Source organism: Pseudophryne corroboree, chromosome 4 (assembly GCF_028390025.1).
Source record: "Pseudophryne corroboree isolate aPseCor3 chromosome 4, aPseCor3.hap2, whole genome shotgun sequence".
Lineage (NCBI taxonomy): Eukaryota > Metazoa > Chordata > Amphibia > Anura > Myobatrachidae > Pseudophryne > Pseudophryne corroboree.
Window position 1 is genome coordinate 178,683,373 of NC_086447.1, and position 23,540 is coordinate 178,706,912.

Here is a 23,540-nt window from a genome sequence, read left to right on the forward strand (position 1 = left end):
CATGAAGCCACTCCTTTGATATCTTGGCTGTGTGCTTAGGGATGAACCGTCACCCCAGTCTGAGGTCAAGAGCGCTCTGGAGCAGGTTTTCATCCAGGAGGTCTCTGTACATTGCGGCATTTATCTTTCCCTCTATCCTGACTAGTCTCCCAGTTCCTGTCGCTGAAAAACATCCCCACAGCATGATGCTACCACCACCATGCTTCACTGTGGGGATGGTACTGGCCAAAGGATGAGCAGTGCCTGGTTTCCTCCAAACATGACGCCTGGCATTCATGCCAAAGAGTTTTGTCTCATCAGATCAGAGAATTTCGTTTCTCATTGTCTGAGAGTCCTTCAGGTGCATTTTGACAAACTCCAGGTGGGCTGCCATGTGCTTTTTAATAAGGAGTGGCTTCCATCTGGCCACTCTACCATACAGGCCTGATTAGTGGATTGCTGCCCATATGGTTGTCCTTCTGGAAGGTTCTCTCTCCACAGAGGAATGCTGTAGCTCTGACAGAGTGACCATTGGGTTCTTGGTCACCTCCCTGACTAAGGCCCTTCTCCCCCCGATCGCTCAGTTTAGACGGCCAGCCAACTCTAGGAAGAGCCCTGGTGGTTTCGAACTTCTTCTATTTACGGATGATGGAGGCCACTGTGTTCACTGGGACCTTCAAAGCAGCAGTGATTTTTCTGTACCCTTCCCCAGATTTGTGCCTCGAGACAATCCTGTCTCAGAGGTCTATAGACAATTACTTCTGACTTCATGCTTGATTTGTGCTCAGACATGCACTGTCAAGTGTGGGACCCTATATAGACAGGTGTGTGCCTTTCCAAATCATGTCCAATCAACTGAATGTACCACAGGTGGACTCCAATTAAGCTGTAGGAACATCTCAAGGATGATGAGTGGAAACAGGATGCACCTGAGCTCAATTTTGAGCTTCATGGCAAAGGCTGTGAATACTTACGTACATGTTCTTAGGTTATTATATTTAATTATTTTGCAAAAATCTCAAAAAACTTTTTTCACGTCATTATGGGGTAGTGTGTGTAGAATTAGGAAGGGAAAAAATAAGATTTTACTCACCGGTAAATCTATTTCTCGTAGTCCGTAGTGGATGCTGGGAACTCCGTAAGGACCATGGGGAAGAGCGGCTCCGCAGGAGACTGGGCACAATTAAAGAAAGCTTTAGGTCACCTGGTGTGCACTGGCTCCTCCCACTATGACCCTCCTCCAAGCCTCAGTTAGGACACTGTGCCCGGACGAGCTGACATAATAAGGAAGGATTTTGAATCCCGGGTAAGACTCTTACCAGCCACACCAATCACACTGTACAACTCGTGATACAATACCCAGTTTAACAGTATGAAAACAACTGAGCCTCTCAACAGATGGCTCAACAATAACCCTTTAGTTAACAGTAACTATGTACAAGTATTGCAGACAATCCGCACTTGGGACGGGCGCCCAGCATCCACTACGGACTACGAGAAATAGATTTACCGGTGAGTAAAATCTTATTTTCTCTGACGTCCTAGTGGATGCTGGGAACTCCGTAAGGACCATGGGGATTATACCAAAGCTCCCAAACGGGCGGGAGAGTGCGGATGACTCTGCAGCACCGAATGAGAGAACTCCAGGTCCTCCTCAGCCAGGGTATCAAATTTGTAGAATTTTGCAAACGTGTTTGCCCCTGACCAAGTAGCAGCTCGGCAAAGTTGTAAAGCCGAGACCCCTCGGGCAGCCGCCCAAGATGAGCCCACCTTCCTTGTGGAATGGGCTTTTACTGATTTAGGATGCGGCAGTCCAGCCGCAGAATGCGCCTGCTGAATTGTGCTACAAATCCAGCGAGCAATAGTCTGCTTAGAAGCAGGAGCACCCAGCTTGTTGGGTGCATACAGGATAAATAGCGAGTCAGTTTTCCTGACTCCAGCCGTCCTGGAAACATAAATTTTCAAGGCCCTGACTACGTCCAGTAATTTGGAGTCCTCCAAGTCCCTAGTAGCCGCAGGCACCACGATAGGTTGGTTCAAGTGAAAAGCTGATACCACCTTAGGAAGAAACTGGGGACGAGTCCTCAATTCTGCCCTATCCATATGGAAAATCAGATAAGGGCTTTTACATGACAAAGCCGCCAATTCTGACACACGCCTGGCCGAAGCCAAGGCCAATAACATGACCACTTTCCACGTGAGATATTTTAGATCCACGGTCTTAAGTGGCTCAAACCAATGTGATTTTAAGAAACTCAACACCACGTTGAGATCCCAAGGTGCCACTGGAGGCACAAACGGGGGCTGAATATGCAGCACTCCCTTCACAAACGTCTGAACTTCAGGCAATGCAGCCAGTTCTTTCTGGAAGAAAATCGACAGAGCCGAGATCTGTACCTTAATGGAGCCTAATTTCAGGCCCATAGTCACTCCTGTTTGTAGGAAATGCAGAAATCGACCTAGTTGAAATTCCTCTGTTGGGGCCTTTTCGGCCTCACACCAAGCAACATATTTCCGCCATATGCGGTGATAATGCTTTGCAGTTACATCTTTCCTGGCTTTAATCAGCGTAGGAATGACTTCCTCCGGAATGCCCTTTTCCTTCAGGATCCGGCGTTCAACCGCCATGCCGTCAAACGCAGCCGCGGTAAGTCTTGGAACAGACAGGGCCCCTGCTGCAGCAGGTCCTGTCTGAGCGGCAGAGGCCATGGGTCCTTTGAGATCATCTCTTGAAGTTCCGGGTACCACGCTCGCCTTGGCCAGTCCGGAACCACGAGTATTGTTCTTACTCCTCGTTTTCTTATTATTCTCAGTACCCTTGGTATGAGAGGCAGAGGAGGGAACACATAAACTGACTGGTACACCCACGGTGTCACCAGAGCGTCCACAGCTATCGCCTGAGGGTCCCTTGACCTGGCGCAATATCTCTCTAGTTTTTTGTTTAGGCGGGACGCCATCATGTCCACTTGTGGACGTTCCCATCGATTTACAATCAGCGTGAAGACTTCTGGATGAAGTCCCCACTCTCCCGGGTGGAGGTCGTGCCTGCTGAGAAAGTCTGCTTCCCAGTTGTCCACTCCCGGAATGAACACTGCTGACAGTGCTAGTACGTGATTTTCCGCCCATCGGAGAATCCTTGTGGCTTCTGCCATTGCCATCCTGCTTCTCGTGCCGCCCTGTCGATTTACATGGGCGACTGCCGTGATGTTGTCTGACTGGATCAGTACCGGCTGGTTTTGAAGCAGAGGCCTTGCCTGACTTAGGGCGTTGTAAATGGCCCTTAGTTCCAGAATATTTATGTGTAGGGAAGTCTCCTGACTCGACCAAAGTCCTTGGGAGTTTCTTCCCTGTGTGACTGCCCCCCAGCCCCGAAGGCTGGCATCCGTGGTCACCAGGACCCAGTCCTGTATGCCGAATCTGCGGCCCTCTAGAAGATGGGCCCTCTGCAGCCACCACAGCAGAGACACCCTGGTTCTTGGAGACAGGGTTATCAGGCGATGCATCTGAAGATGCGATCCGGACCACTGGTCCAACAGGTCCCACTGAAAGATTCTGGCATGGAACCTGCCGAAAGGAATTGCTTCATAAGAAGCCACCATCTTTCCCAGGACCCGCGTGCAGTGATGCACCGATACCTGTTTCGGTTTCAGGAGGTCTCTGACTAGAGATGACAGCTCCTTGGCTTTCTCCTCCGGGAGAAACACTTTTTTTCTGGACTGTGTCCAGGATCATACCCAGGAACAGTAGACGTGTCGTCGGCACCAGCTGTGATTTTGGAATATTCAGAATCCAACCGTGCTGGTGTAGCACCTCCTGAGATAGTGCTACTCCCACCAACAACTGCTCCTTGGACCTCGCCTTTATTAGGAGATCGTCCAAGTACGGGATAATTAAAACTCCCTTTCTTCGAAGGAGTATCATCATTTCCGCCATTACTTTGGTAAAGACCCTCGGTGCCGTGGAGAGTCCGAACGGCAGCGTCTGGAATTGGTAATGGCAATCCTGTACCACAAATCTGAGGTACTCCTGGTGAGGATAGTAAATGGGGACATGCAGGTAAGCATCCTTGATGTCCAGGGATACCATGTAATCCCCCTCGTCCAGGCTTGCAATAACCGCCCTGAGCGATTCCATCTTGAACTTGAATTTTTTTATGTATGTGTTCAAGGATTTCAAATTTAAAATGGGTCTCACCGAACCGTCCGGTTTCGGTACCACAAACAGTGTGGAATAGTAACCCCGTCCTTGTTGAAGTAGGGGCACCTTGACTATCACCTGCTGGGAATACAGCTTGTGAATTGCCTCTAGCACAGCCTCCCTGTCTGAGGGAGTTGTCGGTAAGGCAGATTTTAGGAACCGGTGGGGTGGAGACGCCTCGAATTCCAGTTTGTACCCTTGAGATACTATTTTCAGGATCCAGGGATCCACCTGTGAGCGAGCCCACTGATCGCTGAAATTTTTGAGGCGGCCCCCCACCGTATCTGGCTCCGTCTGTGGAGCCCCACCGTCATGCGGCGGACTTGGAAGAAGCGGGGGAGGACTTTTGCTCCTGGGAACCTGCTGTTTGTTGCAGCCTTTTTCCCCTACCTCTGCCTCTGGACAGAAAGGACCCGCCTTTTCCACGCCTGTTTTTCTGAGTCCGAAAGGACTGTACTTGATAAAACGGCGCCTTTTTAGGCTGTGAGGGAACATGGGGTAAAAATGCTGACTTCCCAGCAGTTGCTGTGGAAACTAGGTCCGAGAGACCATCCCCGAATAACTCCTCACCCTTATAAGGCAAAACTTCCATGTGCCTTTTTGAATCTGCATCCCCTGTCCACTGGCGAGTCCATAAGCCTCTCCTAGCAGAAATGGACAGTGCACTTATTTTAGATGCCAGCCGGCAGATCTCCCTCTGTGCATCTCTCATGTATAAGACTGAGTCTTTAATATGCTCTATGGTTAGCAGAATAGTGTCCCTGTCTAGGGTGTCAATATTTTCTGACAGGGAATCTGACCACGCAGCGGCAGCACTGCACATCCACGCTGACGCAATAGCAGGTCTAAGTATAATGCCTGAGTGTGTATATACAGACTTCAGGATAGCCTCCTGCTTTCTATCAGCAGGCTCCTTGAGGGCGGCCGTATCCGGAGACGGTAGTGCCACCTTTTTAGACAAACGTGTGAGCGCTTTATCCACCCTAGGTGGTGTTTCCCAACGTGACCTATCCTCTGGCGGGAAAGGGAACGCCATGAGTAACTTCTTAGAGATTACCAATCTTTTATCAGGGAAAGCCCACGCTTCTTCACACACTTCATTTAATTCTTCTGATGGGGGAAAGACTACGGGTAGTTTTTTCTCCCCAAACATAATACCCTTTTTAGTGGTACCTGGGTTTATATCAGAAATGTGTAACACCTCTTTCATTGCTTCAATCATGCAACAAATGGCCTTAGTGGACATTAGACTAGACTCATCGTCATCGACACTGGTGTCAGTATCCGTGTCGACATCCGCGTCTGCCATCTGAGGTAGCGGGCGTTTTAGAGCCCCCGATGGCCTTTGAGACGCCTGGACAGGCACAAGCTGAGAAGCCGGCTGTCCCGCATTTGGCATGTCGTCAATTTTTTTGTGTAAGGAGTCGACGCGTGCACGCAATTCCTTCCATAAGTCCATCCACTCAGGTGTCTGCCCCGCAGGGGGTGACATCCCTTCTATATGCAACTGCTCCGCCTCCACCTCATTATCCTCATCAAACATGTCGACACAGCCGTACCGACACACCGCACACACACAGGGAATGCTCTAACAGAGGACAGGACCCACAAAAGCCCTTTGGGGAGACAGAGTGAGAGTATGCCAGCACACACCAGAGCGCTATATAATGCAGGGACTAACTGAATTATGTCCCCTATAGCTGCTGTTATATATACTGCGCCCAAATTTAGTGCCCCCCCTCTCTTTTTTACCCTTTTCTGTAGTGTAGACTGCAGGGGAGAGCCAGGGAGCTTCCTTCCAGCGGAGCTGTGAGGGAGAAATGGCGCCAGTGTGCTGAAGGAGATAGCTCCGCCCCTTTTTCGCTGACTATTCTCCCGCTTTTTTCTGGATTCTGGCAGGGGTAATTATCACATATATAGCCTCTGGGGCTATATATTGTGGTATTTTTGCCAGCCAAGGTCTTTTTATTGCTGCTCAGGGCGCCCCCCCCTAGCGCCCTGCACCCTCAGTGACCGGAGTGTGAAGTGTGTATGAGGAGCAATGGCGCACAGCTGCAGTGCTGTGCGCTACCTTGGTGAAGACTGATGTCTTCTGCCGCCGATTTTCCGGACCTCTTCTTGCTTCTGGCTCTGTAAGGGGGACGGCGGCGCGACTCCGGGACCGAACACCAAGGCCAGTTCCATGCGGTCGGTCCCTCTGGAGCTAATGGTGTCCAGTAGCCTAAGAAGCCCAAGCTTCTTCTCCCCTTAGTCCCTCGCTGCAGTGAGCCTGTTGCCAGCAGGTCTCACTGTAAAATAAAAAACCTAAATATATACTTTCTTTCTAGAAGCTCAGGAGAGCCCCTAGTGTGCATCCAACCTCGGCCGGGCACAAAATCTAACTGAGGCTTGGAGGAGGGTCATAGTGGGAGGAGCCAGTGCACACCAGGTGACCTAAAGCTTTCTTTAATTGTGCCCAGTCTCCTGCGGAGCCGCTATTCCCCATGGTCCTTACGGAGTTCCCAGCATCCACTAGGACGTCAGAGAAATGAATTTATTCCATTTTGGAATAAGGCTGTAACATAACAAAATGTGGAAAAAGTGAAGCGCTGTGAATACTTTCCGGATGCACTGTATATTCTATAGTTCTTTGATAATTTTAAGGGATGAACATACTGTAGATTACTAATATTTTATCACTTTACCTGGATATTACACAGGAGCAATTAATGCCAAATTTATATGACAATTTGAGCAGTTCTGATGGTATATTTAAAGTCCAATAATAAGAATATTGCAATGTCACACTGACTATGTCAAGGACTGTGTGTATAAGCATAATATTACCTAAATAAACTCTAGAAGCAGAGATCTATTATTGTATTTCTGTATCCCAAGTTATTGATCTCCACCAAAAATATAATATTTAGGGAGCTGCATTACAAAAAAAGTGAAAATCAGTTATTATAATGTATGGGCCGAATGACGCCCATTCTGGCCTCAATTATCAATCACGCCCATGCTAAGTTAGCCATTGTCAAGCGTTGGTCTCACCTGTGGTTAACCTGACAAAACATAGCAAGCTGAATTAGGATAAAAGAAAATGTAACCGCCATCCTTTTTACAAACACTGGGCCTTGAAATAAACAAACAACCATATAACTACAACCCACTCCTCCCTATATAAATATAAGGCATAACCTGGGTCAGAGCGGTGGTCTAGATACAGAATGCCAGGTTACATTGTCCTTCAAACTTTCAATATTGTGTATCCCCATGAAACACAAATCTATGGTGCTGGAATATAACATTAAAATGCAATGTACTGAGCAAACGTTACAATATGTGATTTTCATGTTCGTATGAAACAGCCTTTTTATAGCGTGTTCTGCGACATGGTATGTTCCCTGGTGGCCTGACCCACTATATTAAAAAATACATCATGGTGTTTAGTAAATAACCTTGGATGGGACTTTGTTATCACTGGCTTCACTGGGGAAAAAACAACTGTTTAATGTAAAAGCCAGATTATTTAATTACAGGTCAATGATGTTACAAGATAAAATGAGTTTTATTGTAATATGATGCATAATAAGGCATATCCCTACTCTGAAGGCTGTGCAATTATATTTACACATAATACAATCATAGAATGCGAAACCACACATAAAACCTAAATTAAATGCATGCCTGTAACACTAAGTACCAACTTCTGTTTACCAACTTATGCTTCAATTAACGAAAGAAGCACACAAAAAGGTATAATAGCCAAGAGTTTGTATGCATTTAATAGAACATAAAACATTAAAAAAATAGTGTAATATATGGCGTTATTAATGTACACAGAAAAAAATAAAATAATCTAAAACAGCAAAAATACAAAAGATGAAAGAGGCACAGAAATGGATGGAGATGTGAGCACCTTGCTTTCAGCAGTGGTGCATGGCTTCTCCTATGTAAGCTGCAGTACAGAGGCAAAACTACCTGTATTTAAGGGCTGGGTGGGTGTCTGACTTGATTGGGGGAATGCTCCGAAACTACCCGTGCTATTAGACTGTCCGAATGCATCAAAGTTTGCAAAATCTGCATGGGCAGAATTGTGAGCTGTAAAATGCAGAGAGCAGAAGAGGAGAAAACAAAAGAAAAAAGGAACATAATGATGTTAATGAAGATGGGCAACGTAATACTAAAAACACACGCAAACATCAAAAATAAAGTGATCATTAATTAGTGACTCACACACAAATGGCAAATAAAACAGACAATGACGGAATGGTTTGATCAGGTGGCGATATAATTACATTTTGTGTAAATGTACTGTTCTATAGATGATTGTTCTTGTGAAAGTGTAAAGGAGATGTCAACCCACAGAAGTATCTTACTAGCAAACCCGGGACCAGTGTCACTTGGTGGATACTCAGCCTTCTGTTTCTGCTCTTTAAACACATACATATCAAGAGGCGTCAGAAAACCAACTTCCAATTTTACCTGCAATTAGCGGCAGGAGAATTACACAGCAGGAAGCTATGAACGGTTTTAAATAGTGAAATCTGCCCAATTTGGACACCCATGAGTGAGGTCATTAGTGCAATCTCAGAACAAAGAAAGAGAAAGGGAGGCAATCAAGGAGCGGTATCCGGATGACAGGTCAACAGTCAATAAGTCACACTGCATATGGTCGACATGACAATGGTCGACACAGGATATGGTCAACATTGTTTTTTTTTAATGGGTTTTATTTTTCATACTTTACCATCAATGTGGACGACAACTGTGAATAGTATCCCGAAACGTGAACCATGCGAGGGGACGCAGTACACTAATTGGGGTTCCACGTGACTAATTGGGGTTCCACGTGCTGCAAGGTAAAATTTAACATCAAAAAAGCTTGAAAAACTCATGTCTACCATTTCATGTGTCGACCATTGCAGCACTGACCTTTTGACCATGTCGACCATTTGGTGTGGACCCAGACACTGTTGACCTATTATACCATAACCTAAAGTAACAGGGTAGCCCCATCTGTAAGTAATATTCAGCCTTCAGGATTTAAGAAACCAATTGCTGACGATGGCGGTAAAGAATAAGTGAATAAATCAGCGAGTGTATGAAATCAAAGTGCCTTAAAGAGAAATATGGACTAGTTAGATATACACAAAAAAATAAAGGAGATGCAAAATGTGAATATGAAGCCTAGCGTGCCATCGTATGTCCCCTAACTCCCACCGTAAATGAGGAATTATAAGCGCAGCATTAAGCAGCACAAATGAGGTTAACACTTGAAAATTGAATGCTTACATGCAAAATTGCTACTGGCTGTGCAAATAAAAAAAGTGTGAGTGTGTGTATATATATATATATATATATATATATGAGTATATATATATATATATATATATATATATATATATACACACACACACATATTATCTGAAAGATGTCTTAATCAAATGTTAAAATGCTAATATATACTAACTTGCATGTATGAAACTGACACTTAAACTGGATTGGGTAATTCATTAAAGTAAATAAACCTGCCCACGTGCCATTGTTCATATGCCAGGCTGAACAGAGGTCACACCCTAACCTTACACAGGTATTGCGGCCACACGTTATCAAAGCAGAATTACTGTAGTGTCAGTGGAATAACAATGGGTAGCTATACCATGTGATACTTTCCCACATGTACTACAGGTTGAGTATCCCATATCCAAATATTCCGAAATACGGACTATTCCGAAATACAGACTTTTTTGAGTGAGACTGAGATAATGAAACCTTTGTTTTTTGATGGCTCAATGTACACAAACTTTGTTTAATACACAAAGTTATTAAAAATATTGTATTAAATAACCTCCAGGCTGTGTGTGTATAAGGTGTATATGAAACTTAAATGAATTGTGTGAATGTACACACACTTTGTTTAATGCACAAAGTTATAAAAAATATTGGCTAAAATTACCTTCAGGATGTGTGTATAAGGTGTATATGTAACACAAATGCATTCTGTGCTTATATTTAGATCCCATCACCATGATATCTCATTATGGTATGCAATTATTCCAAAATACGGAAAAATCCGATATCCAAAATACCTCTGGTCCCAAGCATTTTGGATAAGGGATACTCAACCTGTATTATTTTCTATTACTTTAGGAGAGTAGTATAATCACATTTACAATGTGTACTCAGAAAAAGGATTAAAAAACAAACCACAGGTCTGAAGGTCTGAAGCAGAAAAGCAATTTGGGGGAAGGAACGCCAATGCCAGTCATACCGCTGAAGAACCCCCCCCCCCCCCCCCCCCCGGCTCTGCTTCCCTGAGTGTCTGCGAGGAACCTAGTACATCGCTTAAAGTAATGCTGACCCCCATCACACACACACCTCTGACCCCATAGAGGCCACACCTATTACAGTGGTATTACTTATCCACTGGTCTCAATTAGGCATAGTCCTCACCTAAACATGTGCAAGTCAGGTCAGATAGAAGAGTGGAAAAAACAGCTGTGAGTGCATCTTACTGGGACACATTACATTTTATGACATCATGAGAACTAGCAGGCAAAGGAAGGAGAAAGTGCAAATGATTATAGATAATGGAACATGCATAAGGGTGAGTCAGAAAAAATAGTTCTCACTGTACATTTAAGGATCTACTGTAAATAGACATGCAGAGAAATAAGACTTAATTAAAGATAACCCACATATATTAAGGCTCTTTCACATAGCAACTGCAAGGCAACCCGGAAAAAGTGACACCACTTTCCAAGCTCGCTGAATTATACAACACTTTCTTACATTATTAAAGCAGTATCTTGACCCGAAAGTAGAACCCAACTATCTATAGAACCCCAAACTCTTGTGATGTTAAATATTTATCTAGGGTGCACATTAGCAGCTTACATGTGAGACCATTATTAAGCAGCAATATGAAGGCTGCAGCTGGCAGTGGTGTTACAGTGGGGACAGAAGGAAATATTTCAACAATAAAGCACATACACGGTTTATATTTCGGCTATGTTCCTATTTTCTGACTGTACTGCAAGCAGAATATTGAAAACGTTTGATTTTTACACAGCAAGAATATAAACAGCTTAAGGGGTTATTCAGGTTTGTTAGCAAACCAAAGTAACTGGGCAAATCCATGTACACTGCAGGTGGGGCAGAAGTAACGTGCAGGGAGAGTTAGATTTGGGTGGGTTATATTGTTTCTGTGCAGAGTAAATACTGGTTGCTTCATTTTTACACCGCAATTTAGATTTTAGTTTAAACACGCCCCACACAAATCTAAATCGCTCTGCACATGTTACATCTGCCCCACCTGCAGTGCGCCATAGTTTTACCCAGTTGCTTGCTTTTTTGGTTTGCTAACAAATCTAACTACGGCTCTTATTCTGCTGCAAACGCAGAACCTGGGGGTGTCTCAGCCACATGGTAATAAGATTTTCGGCAGTAAATAGCATTCTGATGAACATTAACAATATTCATCAGTCTCCTACCTGTATGACTGTTAAAATTAGCAAAATTGGCAAAGTTAGCCGTGGCAGCTTGCTGGGGCGCAGGGGTGGCAAAGATGTCTGCTCCAAGGTCACTCAGCAGGTCAAACTGTTTCTTCTCATGATGATGATGATGATGATGTTGCTGCTGGGGCACCTGGTTGCGACCCACAACAGGAGACTGAAAACGAGACCTTTGTTAGCTAGACAAGAAACTATTTCACACTTTGTACATGTGGTCTTAGTTTCAGGTACACTTTTTGCAAGGCCTAGCCACTTGCACCAGAGTTAAATGTTCTACAGGAAGTTTCAAGACCACCAAGCTCTATGAGAGCTGACATTTATAAAGATGAACGCTGGCCAGAAAGAAAGGCTGCAGCTACCTGAAGCTATCAAGATGCTATGGGTTTTTTTTAGTGGTCAAATCAGCCACAGTGAGCATCTGCAATACAATCTTTGTATGGTTTGGCTACAGAGTTCAGGACAGACTTACCTTTAATAGGCAACGTGTTACTGGTGAGACCTTCTACAAGGGTTATTTTGTTTAAATAGAACATAAAATCTAATCTCTTATTCATTCTCTTCTAAACAATTAGTCAAATATGTGGGCACATCTGCTCAAAACAACTTATGTTTCCAAATGCAAAGGTAAAATGGAGTACAGTATAAGCCTCAGACTGCAAGGGAACAAGTACATTCACATTAGCTGCTTGACAAAGTAATTCCTTTAAACTACAAACCCCTTTACCAAACAATTGTCTATTTTAAAATATTGTGTAAGTATTATTCTGAATTGCAATCAGGGGGTCAGCATGGTGGGAGATCAGGGGTGGGTGGGACAACAAGGTCCAGCCTCATTAAGAGCCTAAGGGGTATATGCAATTCCGGGCGAATTGCTGCAATTTTTCGCCCGTTTTTTAATTCGACTGTCGAATTCCGGCCGGCGGGTGCCGGAATTCGACATATTCAATAAAAACCGGATTCGACAGTCCCGCTGTCGAAAAACGGGCCAATTGACGGATTTTGATTCGATTTTTAAAAATGTCAAAAAAACCGTAAAACCCGAAAAAAAATTGCGTGGGGTCCCCCCTCCTAAGCATAACCAGCCTCGGGCTCTTAGAGCCGGTCCTGGTTGCCAAAATACGGGGAAAAAAATTAGAGGGGATCACCCGTATTTAAACAACCAGCACCGGGCTCTGCGCCTGGTCCTGGTGCAAAAAATACGGGGGACAAAAAGAGTAGGGGTCCCCCGTATTTTTTGTACCAGCACCGGGCTCCACTAGCTGGACAGATAATGCCACAGCCGGGGGACACTTTTATACTGTTCCCTGCGGCTGTGGCATTAAATACCCAACTAGTCACCCCTGGCCAGGGTACCCTGGAGGAGTGGGGACCTCTTCAGTCAAGGGGTCCCCCCACCAGCCACCCAAGGGCCAAGGGTGAAGCCTGAGGCTGTCCCCCCCCATCCAAGGGCTGCAGATGGGGGGCTGATAGCCATGTGTAAAAATGAAAGAATATTGTTTTTTGCAGAAAAACTACAATTCCCAGCAAGCCTCCCCCACAAGCTGGTACTTGGAGAACCACAAGTACCAGCATGCGGGGGGAAACGGGCCCGTTGGTACCTGTAGTTCTTCTGCAAAAAAAATACCCAAATAAAAACAGGACACGCACACAGTGAAAATACAACTTTATTTCACACATGCCGACACATACATACTTACCTATGTTGACACGCCGACTGCCACGTCTCCAATGTCGACGAATCCGGGGTACCTGAAAAATAAACTTAATACTCACCTAAATCCAGTGTCCAGTGATATTTGTAATCCACGTACTTGGCAAAACAAAAAAACGCATTTACCCGATCCACACGGACTGAAAGGGGTCCCATGTTTACACATGGGACCCCTTTCCCCGAATGCTGAGACCCCCTGTGACTCCTGTCACAGAAGGTCCCTTCAGGCAATCAGGTAGCCCCACGTCCTGGCACTCTCCTGATTCCCTATGCGCGTCTGAGCTGGCATACAGCGCATCGCACAGCACCTCCATTAGTTTCAATGGTGGGAACTTTGCGGTCAGCGGTGAGGTCACCTGCGGTCAGCGGCTGACCGCGGGTAACCCCACCGCTGACCGCAAAGTTCCCACCATTGAAACTAATGGAGGTGCTGTGCGATGCGCTGTATGCCAGCTCAGACGCGCATAGGGAATCAGGAGAGTGCCAGGACGTGGCGCTACCTGATTGCCTGAAGGGACCTTCTGTGACAGGAGTCACAGGGGGTCTCAGCATTCGGGGAAAGGGGTACCATGTGTAAACATGGGACCCCTTTCAGTCCGTGTGGATCGGGTAAATGCGTTTATTTTGCCAAGTACGTGGATTACAAATATCACTGGACACTGGATTTAGGGGAGTATAATTTTATTTTCAGGTACACCCCGTGGATTCTACTTGGACAAGTGGACCGAACGTCGTGTCAACATAGGTAAGTATGTGTGTGTGTCGACATCTATGTAATAAAGTTGTACTTTCAAGGTGTGCGTGTCCTGTTTTTATATGGGTATTTTTTTTGCAGTAGAACTACAGGTACCAGCGGGCCCGTTTCCCCCCCCGCATGCTGGTACTTGTGGTTCTCCAAGTACCAGCTTGTGGGGGAGGCTTGCTGGGACTTGTAGTTCTGCTGCAAAAAACAATATTCTTTCATTTTAACACATGGCTATCAGCCCCCCATCCGCAGCCCATGGATGGGGGGGTGACAGCCTCGGGCTTCACCCCTGGCCCTTGGGTGGCTGGAGGGGGGGGACCCCTTGATTGAAGGGGTCCCCACTCCTCCAGGGTACCCCGGCCAGGGGTGACTAGTTGGGGTTTTAATGGCACGGCCGCAGGGACAGATATCAAAGTGTCCCCCGGCTGTGGCATTATCTCCCCAGCTAGTGGAGTCCGGTGCTGGTTCCAAAAATACGGGGGACCCCTACGCTTTTTGTCCCCCGTATTTTTGGCACCAGGACCGGACGCAGAGCCCGGTGCTGGTTCTAAAAATACGGGGGATCCCCTGTCATTTCCCCCCCCCCGTATTTTTACAGCCAGGACCGGCTCAAAGAGCTCGAGGCTGGTTATGCTTAGGAGGGGGGACCCCACGCATTTTTTTTTCTGATTTTTAACCCATTCCATAAAATAAAAAAAATATTTTAAAAAATATATAAAAAATACTTGTGCCTCCTAAATAGACAAACCAAGTACCTAATCCCTTCTAATATAAATAGATATGCTAGTACCAATAAAAAAAACACTAAAAAAAACATGTTTTTACATTTTTTTATTAGATTCCGCCAGCAAAGTGAGGTGGATTGAAAATGACGAATTCACTGTCTAAAAGCACTGCTGTCGAATTTACAATCTTCAATTGAATATACTTTTGTCGAAATGCCGCATTTGTACCATTGCAGAAATGTCGAATTTGTCAAATGTCGAATTTCAAAAAGTCGAATTTGGAAAGTCCGTTTTTTTGACGAAAAGTACTGAATTGCATTGTCGAATTTATTTTTTGGGGCGAAAATGTCCCGTTTTTCGTCATTTTCAGGAATTCGACCGCAATTGCATATACCCCTAAAGCTAGATATTGTATATACTCAACAGATCGGGCGAAGTCCGACGTACAGTATGCACCCAATACACACACTGAGCTATCTTTTCAATGGATTGGGAGGTTGGGCATTTTACATATTCCGATTTGACCATTTGCAAGAGTGTCTTAAGCCGTTTATTGTGATAAGGCTCCTGCCTACAGACTTATACAATTATAGGGCTGATCAGCAGATATCTGGTGAGCGCAGCTTAGCCCAGACAGCATTGCTATCCACCATTTGTGAAGTTATGACCCCCTGAAAGGCATCATTGCTTAGAAAATTATGACATGGCTGCAGAATACATACACAGATTATAAATTATTGTATACGGATGGCAGGTGTTCTGATCTCATTCCTCATATAGCCATCTAGGTTCAGATGAATATGAAAGATTCAAGAGAACCATCTCTTACATACTGTACAGGCGAGAAGAGATGCATGCGTTATGTAACAGCAAATGCTGGTCAGATACAACAGATATACCTGGTTGAAAAACAGAAGCTATGGGGCAGATGTATTAAGCCTGGAGAAGGAATAAAGAAGTGATAAAGCAGTGATAAGTGGAAGGTGATAACGCACCAGCTAGTCAGCTCCTGTCATTTTTAAAATACGTAATGACTGGCTGGTGCGTTATCACCTTGCACTTATCACTGCTTTATCACTTCTCCAGGCTTAATACATCTGCCCCAGTGGATGCTAGAGTTGTACACCTGCAGGACTAACCAGCCCCGCCATGCTTCCTTATGCTATAAAACAGTGCCTGAGCCTATTTTACAGTTCCCTGCCTCCGTGTTTAACGTATGAGAGGAACGATGTAACAGGGGACACCGGGAGCGTTATCATGAAATAAGCTAAAAATGATAATGACCAACTCTTACATCTAGCACACTGCATTTATCATCCCAGGTCAGACAGAGCATTTGGCGATTACAAATACAAAAGACTATGGTTATAGTTATGCTCTGCTGTCTAGAGAATCTATGCAATGTAGAGCTAAATGCCATTAATAATTCACCACCTCTTATGGACCTGTTCCCTTGGGGGAGCACACTTCCAGCAGGCACGTAGGAAACAGCGGTAATTAGCTGGTTAGCTCATTACGGCTGTAGATGTGGGAAAAATGATGGCGACGTTAGCGTGCATCATCTGGAGACGTGTGACCATGAAAATTCTTATCACTTGTAGAACAAGCCTTTTCCAGTTATGGGTGGTAACTATGGGATTATTGAGGAAGAGTACTGAAGAGAAAGCATTGCCAGAGCAAAAGGTCATGAATTGAAGAATGAGATCGGATAGCTGGCAGGAAAAACAAGAGGAAGTATTCATTCACCACCCCCAAGTATGTGTGAGCAGCAAAGTGCAGGAAAATAATCCACAGAACAGGGAAATGCAATTGGAAAACAGGTCGGCAACTGACTCAGCATGTCACCACTGGGTATTAATGCATATTAAAAATCTGAAAAGCAGCAAGTATAGGACAGAGATCATCCAAGTATCTTGCTGTAGCTAGGGAGGCCAATCCCGGGCCATTTTTTTCAATCCCGGGATTCGGGATTGAAATATGCTCAATCCCGGGATTCCCGGGATCCCGGAATTACAGTAGGGATGAGGGTAGGGAGCAGGGAAAGTATATGTGGAGGGCAGCAAGGGAGGGTGGGTGTAGGGAGCAGCGGGAGGGTCGTGTAGGGAGCATGTAAGGAACAGGAAGGGAGGGTGTGTGTAGGGAGCAGTGGGAGGGTGGGTGTAGGGAGCAGCGGGAGGGTGGGTGTAGGGAGCAGCGGGAGGGTGGGTGTAGGGAGCATGTAAGGAACAGGAAGGGAGGGTGGGTGTAGGGAGCAGCGAGAGAGTGGGTGTAGGGAGCTTGTAAGAAACAGGAAGGGAGGGTGGGTGTAGGGAGCAGCGGGAGGGTGGGTGTGTAGGGAGCAGCGGGAGGGTGGGTGTGTAGGGGGCATGAAAGGAACAGAAAGGGAAGGTGCCGGTGGGTGTGGCGAGCAGGGAGGATGTCTGGAGCAGAGCGGGAGGATGTCTGGAGCAGTGAGGGAGTGTGGGTGTAGGTAGCGATATCACTTACTAATTAGGCGGGCCGCAGGCAGCAGCCTTGGACACACACATACACTGACCGCGCTGGCGGCATTTCAAATGTAGCGCTGGTCGCCAAACAGTCAGAACCGGCAGCCAATCAGGAGCCGCGGCTGCTGCCGCTTCCCTGATTGGCTGCCGGTCTGCCAGCTCTGATGGCTGGCGGCCGGCGCTACATTTGAAATGCCGCCAGCGCGGTCAGTGTGTGTGTGTGTGTGTCCATAGCTGCTGTAACTACCTCACTGACAGCATGGCAGCGCTGTGCTATAGTGCTCAGCGCTGTTCGGCAAAACTGCGCATGCGCAGTCTAATCCTGTGAATCCCGGGATTGGAGTCTCCAATCCCGGGATTCAAATCCCGGCATTTTTAGGCCTAAATCCCGGGATCCCGCCGATCCCGGAATTGGTCTCCCTAGCTGTAGCCCATTAACTATCTTTATTAATTACACTAGTGCTGGCTCTCAGGAAGCAGGCAACAGCCAGAGTTGTAATTAAATTGCTCCATGTTATACAGAACATTTATATGCGCTACATTATCACAAACGAGTCTGACTGCATTTTAGGCAAAGATCTATAAATCTCAGTTAACCATCAGTTGTTTTGAACTAATAACACTGATCCAATGTTATCTATGAATAAGATTCAGGCAGTTCTCAGAAGAGAACATAATGTATTCAGAAAAACACGGGTAGTCCTATTGTTTTATTGGACATCCGGTAACGGGCATTACCTTTAATCTCAGGAAGCTAGCACTTTACTCTGGGTATAGTAAGTGACAGATTATAAATAAAGCTATACTGCTGAAGGGGCATATACCATAATATTCACAGCAAAAAAAAAAAAAATCTTCTAATCATCTACAATGAAGCACACAGGCAAATTAGCAGCTGCTCTGAGCGAGTGTGCGTAGCAGCCGTCTGAGCAGGTAGAAGGGAGGGTCTCAGCAGAGTGGAAGCATATCTAGTAGACTAGGATGCAGTGATGTTCCCCGATTAAGGAAGCTTGAGAAGAGTGCATTTTCAGGGGTGCCTTGACAAAGACCCCTTCAAGGGGTGAAAACACGTTGGCTGGAGAACACAAGTATCGAGGAACCTGTTACACAAGAGCTGCATCCATTCCCATGAAAGCAGAGTTTAAACTACCGGGTCACTCATTCACCAACAGATACCATCAGGAAAGACAGCGAGGAATAGAGATCATCTGCAGTGGAAATCCCGGGTGCAAGCACTCATTATTTCAATGTGGAAATGGCATGTGTGACAACTTTAGGGACGCCCTTTTTTTAATTATCTGGAATATAAATGTGGAAGGTTAACTGAATTTGAACTATTTATCTGTGGACAAGATATTATCTGCATTTGTCCCATATTTAATAATATATGGAAATACATATGTGTTGAATGACAGCCCAAATCCATTGGTCTCAGCGCAGAAAAAATAGGATTTTGGTACTTACCGATAAATCCTTTTCTCCTAGTCCGTAGAGGATGCTGGGGACTCCAAAAGGACCATGGGGCATAGACGGGATCCGCAGGAGCTTGGGCACACTGAAAAGACTTAAAGTGGGTGTGAACTGGCTCCTCCCTCTATGCCCCTCCTCCAGACCTCAGTTATAGGAACTGTGCCCAGGAGAGACGGACATTTTGAGGAAAGGATTTTTGTGTAAACTAAGGGCTACAAACATACCAGCCCACACCACAAACATACCGTATCACCGGAGTAATAGTAAACCAGATAACAGTATGAAATAACAACAGCAACAAGCTGAAAACCAGAAATACACTACCCGTGTATAAACCAAGTTAACCAACAAGAATACATTGCCAGTAACGGTCCGCACTGGGATAGGCGCCCAGCATCCTCTACGGACTAGGAGAAAAGGATTTATCGGTAAGTACCAAAATCCTATTTTCTCTTACGTCCTAGAGGATGCTGGGGACTCCAAAAGGACCATGGGGTTTATACCAAAGCTCCAGACCGGGCGGGAGAGTGCGGACGACTCTGCAGCACCGATTGAGCAAACGCAAGGTCCTCATCAGCCAGGGTCTCAAACTTATAGAACTTAGCAAAAGTGTTTGCCCCTGACCAGGTGGCCGCACGGCAAAACTGTAAAGCCGATACGCCTCGGGCAGCCGCCCAAGACGAGCCCACTTTTCTGGTAGAATGGGCTTTTACGGACTTCGGCACGGGTAGCCCGGCCGAAGAATGAGCCTGCTGAATCGTACTACAAATCCAGCGTGCAATAGTCTGTTTTGAAGCAGGATGACCAATCTTGTTAGCAGCATACAGGACAAACAGCGCCTCCGTTTTCCTGGCAACAGCCATACGGGCGACGTAGATCTTCAAAGCTCTCACCACATCCAGAGACTTTGGAACCGCCACAGCATCCGTAGCCACCGGCACCACAATAGGTTGGTTAATGTGAAACGAAGACACCACCTTCGGCAAAAATTGTTGACGAGTCCGCAATTCTGCCCTATCTGAATGAAATATCAAGTACGGGCTCTTATGAGATAAAGCCGCCAACTCAGACACCCGCCTGGCAGACGCCAGCGCCAACAGCATGACAACCTTCCAAGTGAGAAACTTCAACTCAACCTTACCAAAGGTTCAAACCAGGAAGACATGAGAAACTGTAAAACCACGTCAAGATCCCATGGAGCCCTAAACGGAGGATTGATATGCATTACTCCTTTCACAAAAGTCTGAACCTCTGGGAGGACAGCTAATTCCTTTTGAAAGAAAATAGACAAAGCCGAAATCTGCACTTTGATGGAGCCTAATTTCAGGCCTGCATCTACACCTGCCTGCAAAAAATGGAGAAAACGACCCAAGTGAAAATCTTCCGCATGAGCCATTTTAGTCTCACACCAGGAAACATACTTTCTCCAAATACGGTGATAATGTTTCGCCGTAACCTCCTTCCTAGCCTTAATGAGAGTGGGAATGACCTCCCCGGGAATACCCTTACGAGCTAAGATCTGGCGCTCAACTTCCATGCCATCAACCGCAGCCGCGGTAAGTCTGGAAACGCGCATGGACCCTGCAACAACAGGTCCTCTCTTAAAGGAAACGGTCAAGGATCTTCCACCAGCAACTCCTGAAGATCCGGGTACCAGGCCCTTCTTGGCCAATCTGGAACGACGAGAATCGCATGAACCCTTGCTCGCCGGATGATCCCCAGCACCTTTGGAATGAGAGGAAGCGGAGGGAACACATACACCGACCGGAACACCCACGGAGACACCAGGGCGTCCACTGCACTGGCTTGGGGGTCTCTTGACCTGGAACAATACCTCGGAAGCTTCTTGTTGAGACGAGACGCCATCATGTCGATTAACGGAATTCCGCAACGCTTTGTCACCTCTGCAAATACCTCTTGGTGAAGAGCCCACTCTCCCGGATGGAGATAGTGTCTGCTGAGGAAATCTGCTTCCCAGTTGTCCACACCAGGTAGGAAGATTGCTGACAGTGCGCTCACATGTTGTTCCGCCCAGCGAAGGATTCTTGTGGCCTCCGCCATTGCCGCTCTGCTCCTTGTTCCGCCTTGACAGTTTATATGTGCCACCGCTGTGATGTTGTCTGACTGTACCAGGACAGGTCGACCCTGAAGAAGACTTCTTGCTTGTAACAGGCCGTTGTAAATGGCTCTTAACTCGAGAACATTTATGTGGAGACACGCTTTCTGGAGCGACCATCTCACCTGGAAGTTTCTTCCTTGAGTGACTGCACCCCAGCCCCAGAGACTTGCATCTGTTGTCAGAAGTACCCAGTCCAGGATACCGAACCGGCGACCTTCCAGGAGGTGAGAACTTTGCATCCACCACAGGAGAGAAATTCTGGCTCTGGGAGATAGACTTATCTTCCGGTGCATGTGCAGGTGAGACCCGGACCATTTGCTCAGCAAATCCCACTGAAACACCTGGGCATGAAACCTGCCAAACGGAATGGCTTCGTACGCCGCAACCATTTTCCCCACAACCCGAGTACATTGATGGATGGACACACTCTTCGGCCGCAGAAGTTCCCTGACCATCGACTGTGGTTCTAGAGCTTTTTCATCTGGAAGAAATACTCTTCGTAACTCCGTGTCCAGAATCATGCCCAGAAACGACAGCCGAGTGGCCGGAATCAACTGAGATTTCGGCAAATTTAGCACCGAACCGTGCTGCCGGAGCACCAACAGTACCAAACTCACACTCCTCAGCAAGCGTTCCTTGGACCTCGCCTTTATCAGGAGATCGTCCAAGTACGGGATAATTGTAACCCCTTGCCTGCGAAGGAGAACCATCATTTCTGCCATGACCTTGGTGAAAATCTTCGGGGCCGTGGAAAGCCCATACGGCAACGTCTGAAATTGGTAATGAGAATCCTGTATCGCAAACCTTAGGAAAGCCTGATGCGGAGGATAAATCGGGACGTGTAAGTAGGCATCCTTTATGTCCACTGACGCCATAAAATCTCCCCCTTCTAAGCTGGCAATCACCGCTCGAAGAGATTCCATCTTGAAAACTTTCAAGTATGGATTGAGGGATTTTAGGTTCAGAATCGGTCTGACCGAACCGTCCGGTTTCGGCACCACAAAGAGGCTCGAGTAGAACCCCTCCCCCCGTTGAGACGGGGGAACGGGAACAATGACCCTCTGGAGACACAACTTTTGTATTGCTGCCAGCACGACCTCCCTGTCCGGAAGAGACACTGGCAGGGTCGACATGAAAAACCGGTGAGGGGGCGTCTCCTGAAACTCCAGCCTGTAGCCCTGAGATACAATCTCTAGAACCCACGGATCCAAGTCCGACTGGACCCAGACCCGACTGAAGAACTGCAGACGGCCCCCCACCGGCACGGACTCCCCCAGGGAAACCCCAGCGTCATGCGGTGGACTTGGTAGCGGCAGGGGCGGACTTCTGGTCCTGGGCGCCTGACACTGCAGGCGACTTCTTTCCCCTTCCTCTACCTTTTGAAGCGAGAAACCTTTTCCTCGCCTGTATTTATTTGGACGAAATGACTGCATCTGTTGATGTTGTGGCTTTTTGTGTTGTGTGGGAACATAGGGAAGAAACGAGGACTTACCCGCCGTCGCGGTAGAAACCAGGTCCGCCAAGCCTTCCCCAAACAGGACATTACCTTTGAAGGGTAACGCTTCCATAGCTCTTTTGGAATCGGCATCAGTATTCCATTGATGGATCCATAGCGCCCTCCTGGCCGAAATCGACATGGCATTGGCTCTTGACCCCAAGAGACCAACATCCCTCGCCGCATCCTTCAGGTAATCTGCAGCGTCCTTGATATAACCAAGAGTTAAAAGAACAGTATTTTTATCAAGGGTATCCATATCAGCAGCTAAATTCTCAGCCCATTTAGCAATAGCACTACTCACCCATACCGACGCCACAGCAGGTCTGAGCAATGCACCCGTATTAGTGAAAATGGACTTCAGAGACGTCTCCAGCTTGCGATCCGCCGGATCCTTGAGAGCTGCCGTGTCAGGAAGCGCCACCTTCTTAGACAAACGAGTTAAAGCTTTATCAACATTAGGAGACGCCTCCCATTTTCCCCTATCAACAGATGGAAAAGGATACGCCATGTAAATCCTCTTGGGAATCTGCCACCTCTTGTCCGGCAACTCCCAAGCCTTTTCACAAAGAGCATTCATCTCATGAGAGGGGGGAAACTGCACCTCAGGTTTTTTCTCTTTAAACAAGCAAATCCTTGTTTCCTGTACTGCAGGTTCCTCAGAAATGCGTAACACATCTTTTATAGCCACAATCATGTACTGAATACTCTTAACTAATCTAGGATGTAAAGGAGCCTCAGTGAAGTCGACATCGGACTCAGAATCCGTGTTGGTATCAGTATCTACCACTTGAGTAAACGGCCTCTTTATCGACCCCGACGGGGTCTGTACCTGCGAAAAAGCATCCTCCATGGATTTTTTCCACACCTGTGTCTGTGATTCAGATTTATCTAATCTCTTTGATAAAGATGTCACATTAGAATTAATTGTATTCAACAGTGCAAGTAAGTCAGGTGTCGGCTGCGTCGACAGAGCCAACTCCAGACCCGCATTTGCCCCCCCCCCCATAACCTCTTCCGGTGAATAACATTCAGCCTCAGACATGTCGACACCTAGTATCGACCCACCGACACACACATACAACGCCTCAGCCAGGGGACAGGCCCACAAGGA

The 23,540-nt window shown here is 46.5% G+C and overlaps 1 protein-coding gene across 6 annotated transcripts in view; it reads right to left on the reverse strand.

Moving 5' to 3' along the window:
- AGFG1 (ArfGAP with FG repeats 1) overlaps positions 1–23,540 on the reverse strand; it is a 168,246-nt gene that overhangs the window by 47,803 nt on the left and 96,903 nt on the right. For 4 of the 6 annotated variants that reach the window (XM_063915588.1, XM_063915589.1, XM_063915590.1 and 1 more), the window contains exons 5-6: positions 11,655–11,832; positions 8,140–8,259 (exon numbers count right to left, since the gene is read on the reverse strand). In XM_063915588.1, the coding sequence (XP_063771658.1) occupies positions 8,140–8,259; positions 11,655–11,832 (298 nt within the window). The remainder of the gene's footprint in view (positions 1–8,139; positions 8,260–11,654; positions 11,833–23,540) is intronic. The other 2 variants (XM_063915591.1, XM_063915594.1) reach the window with 1 other exon arrangement.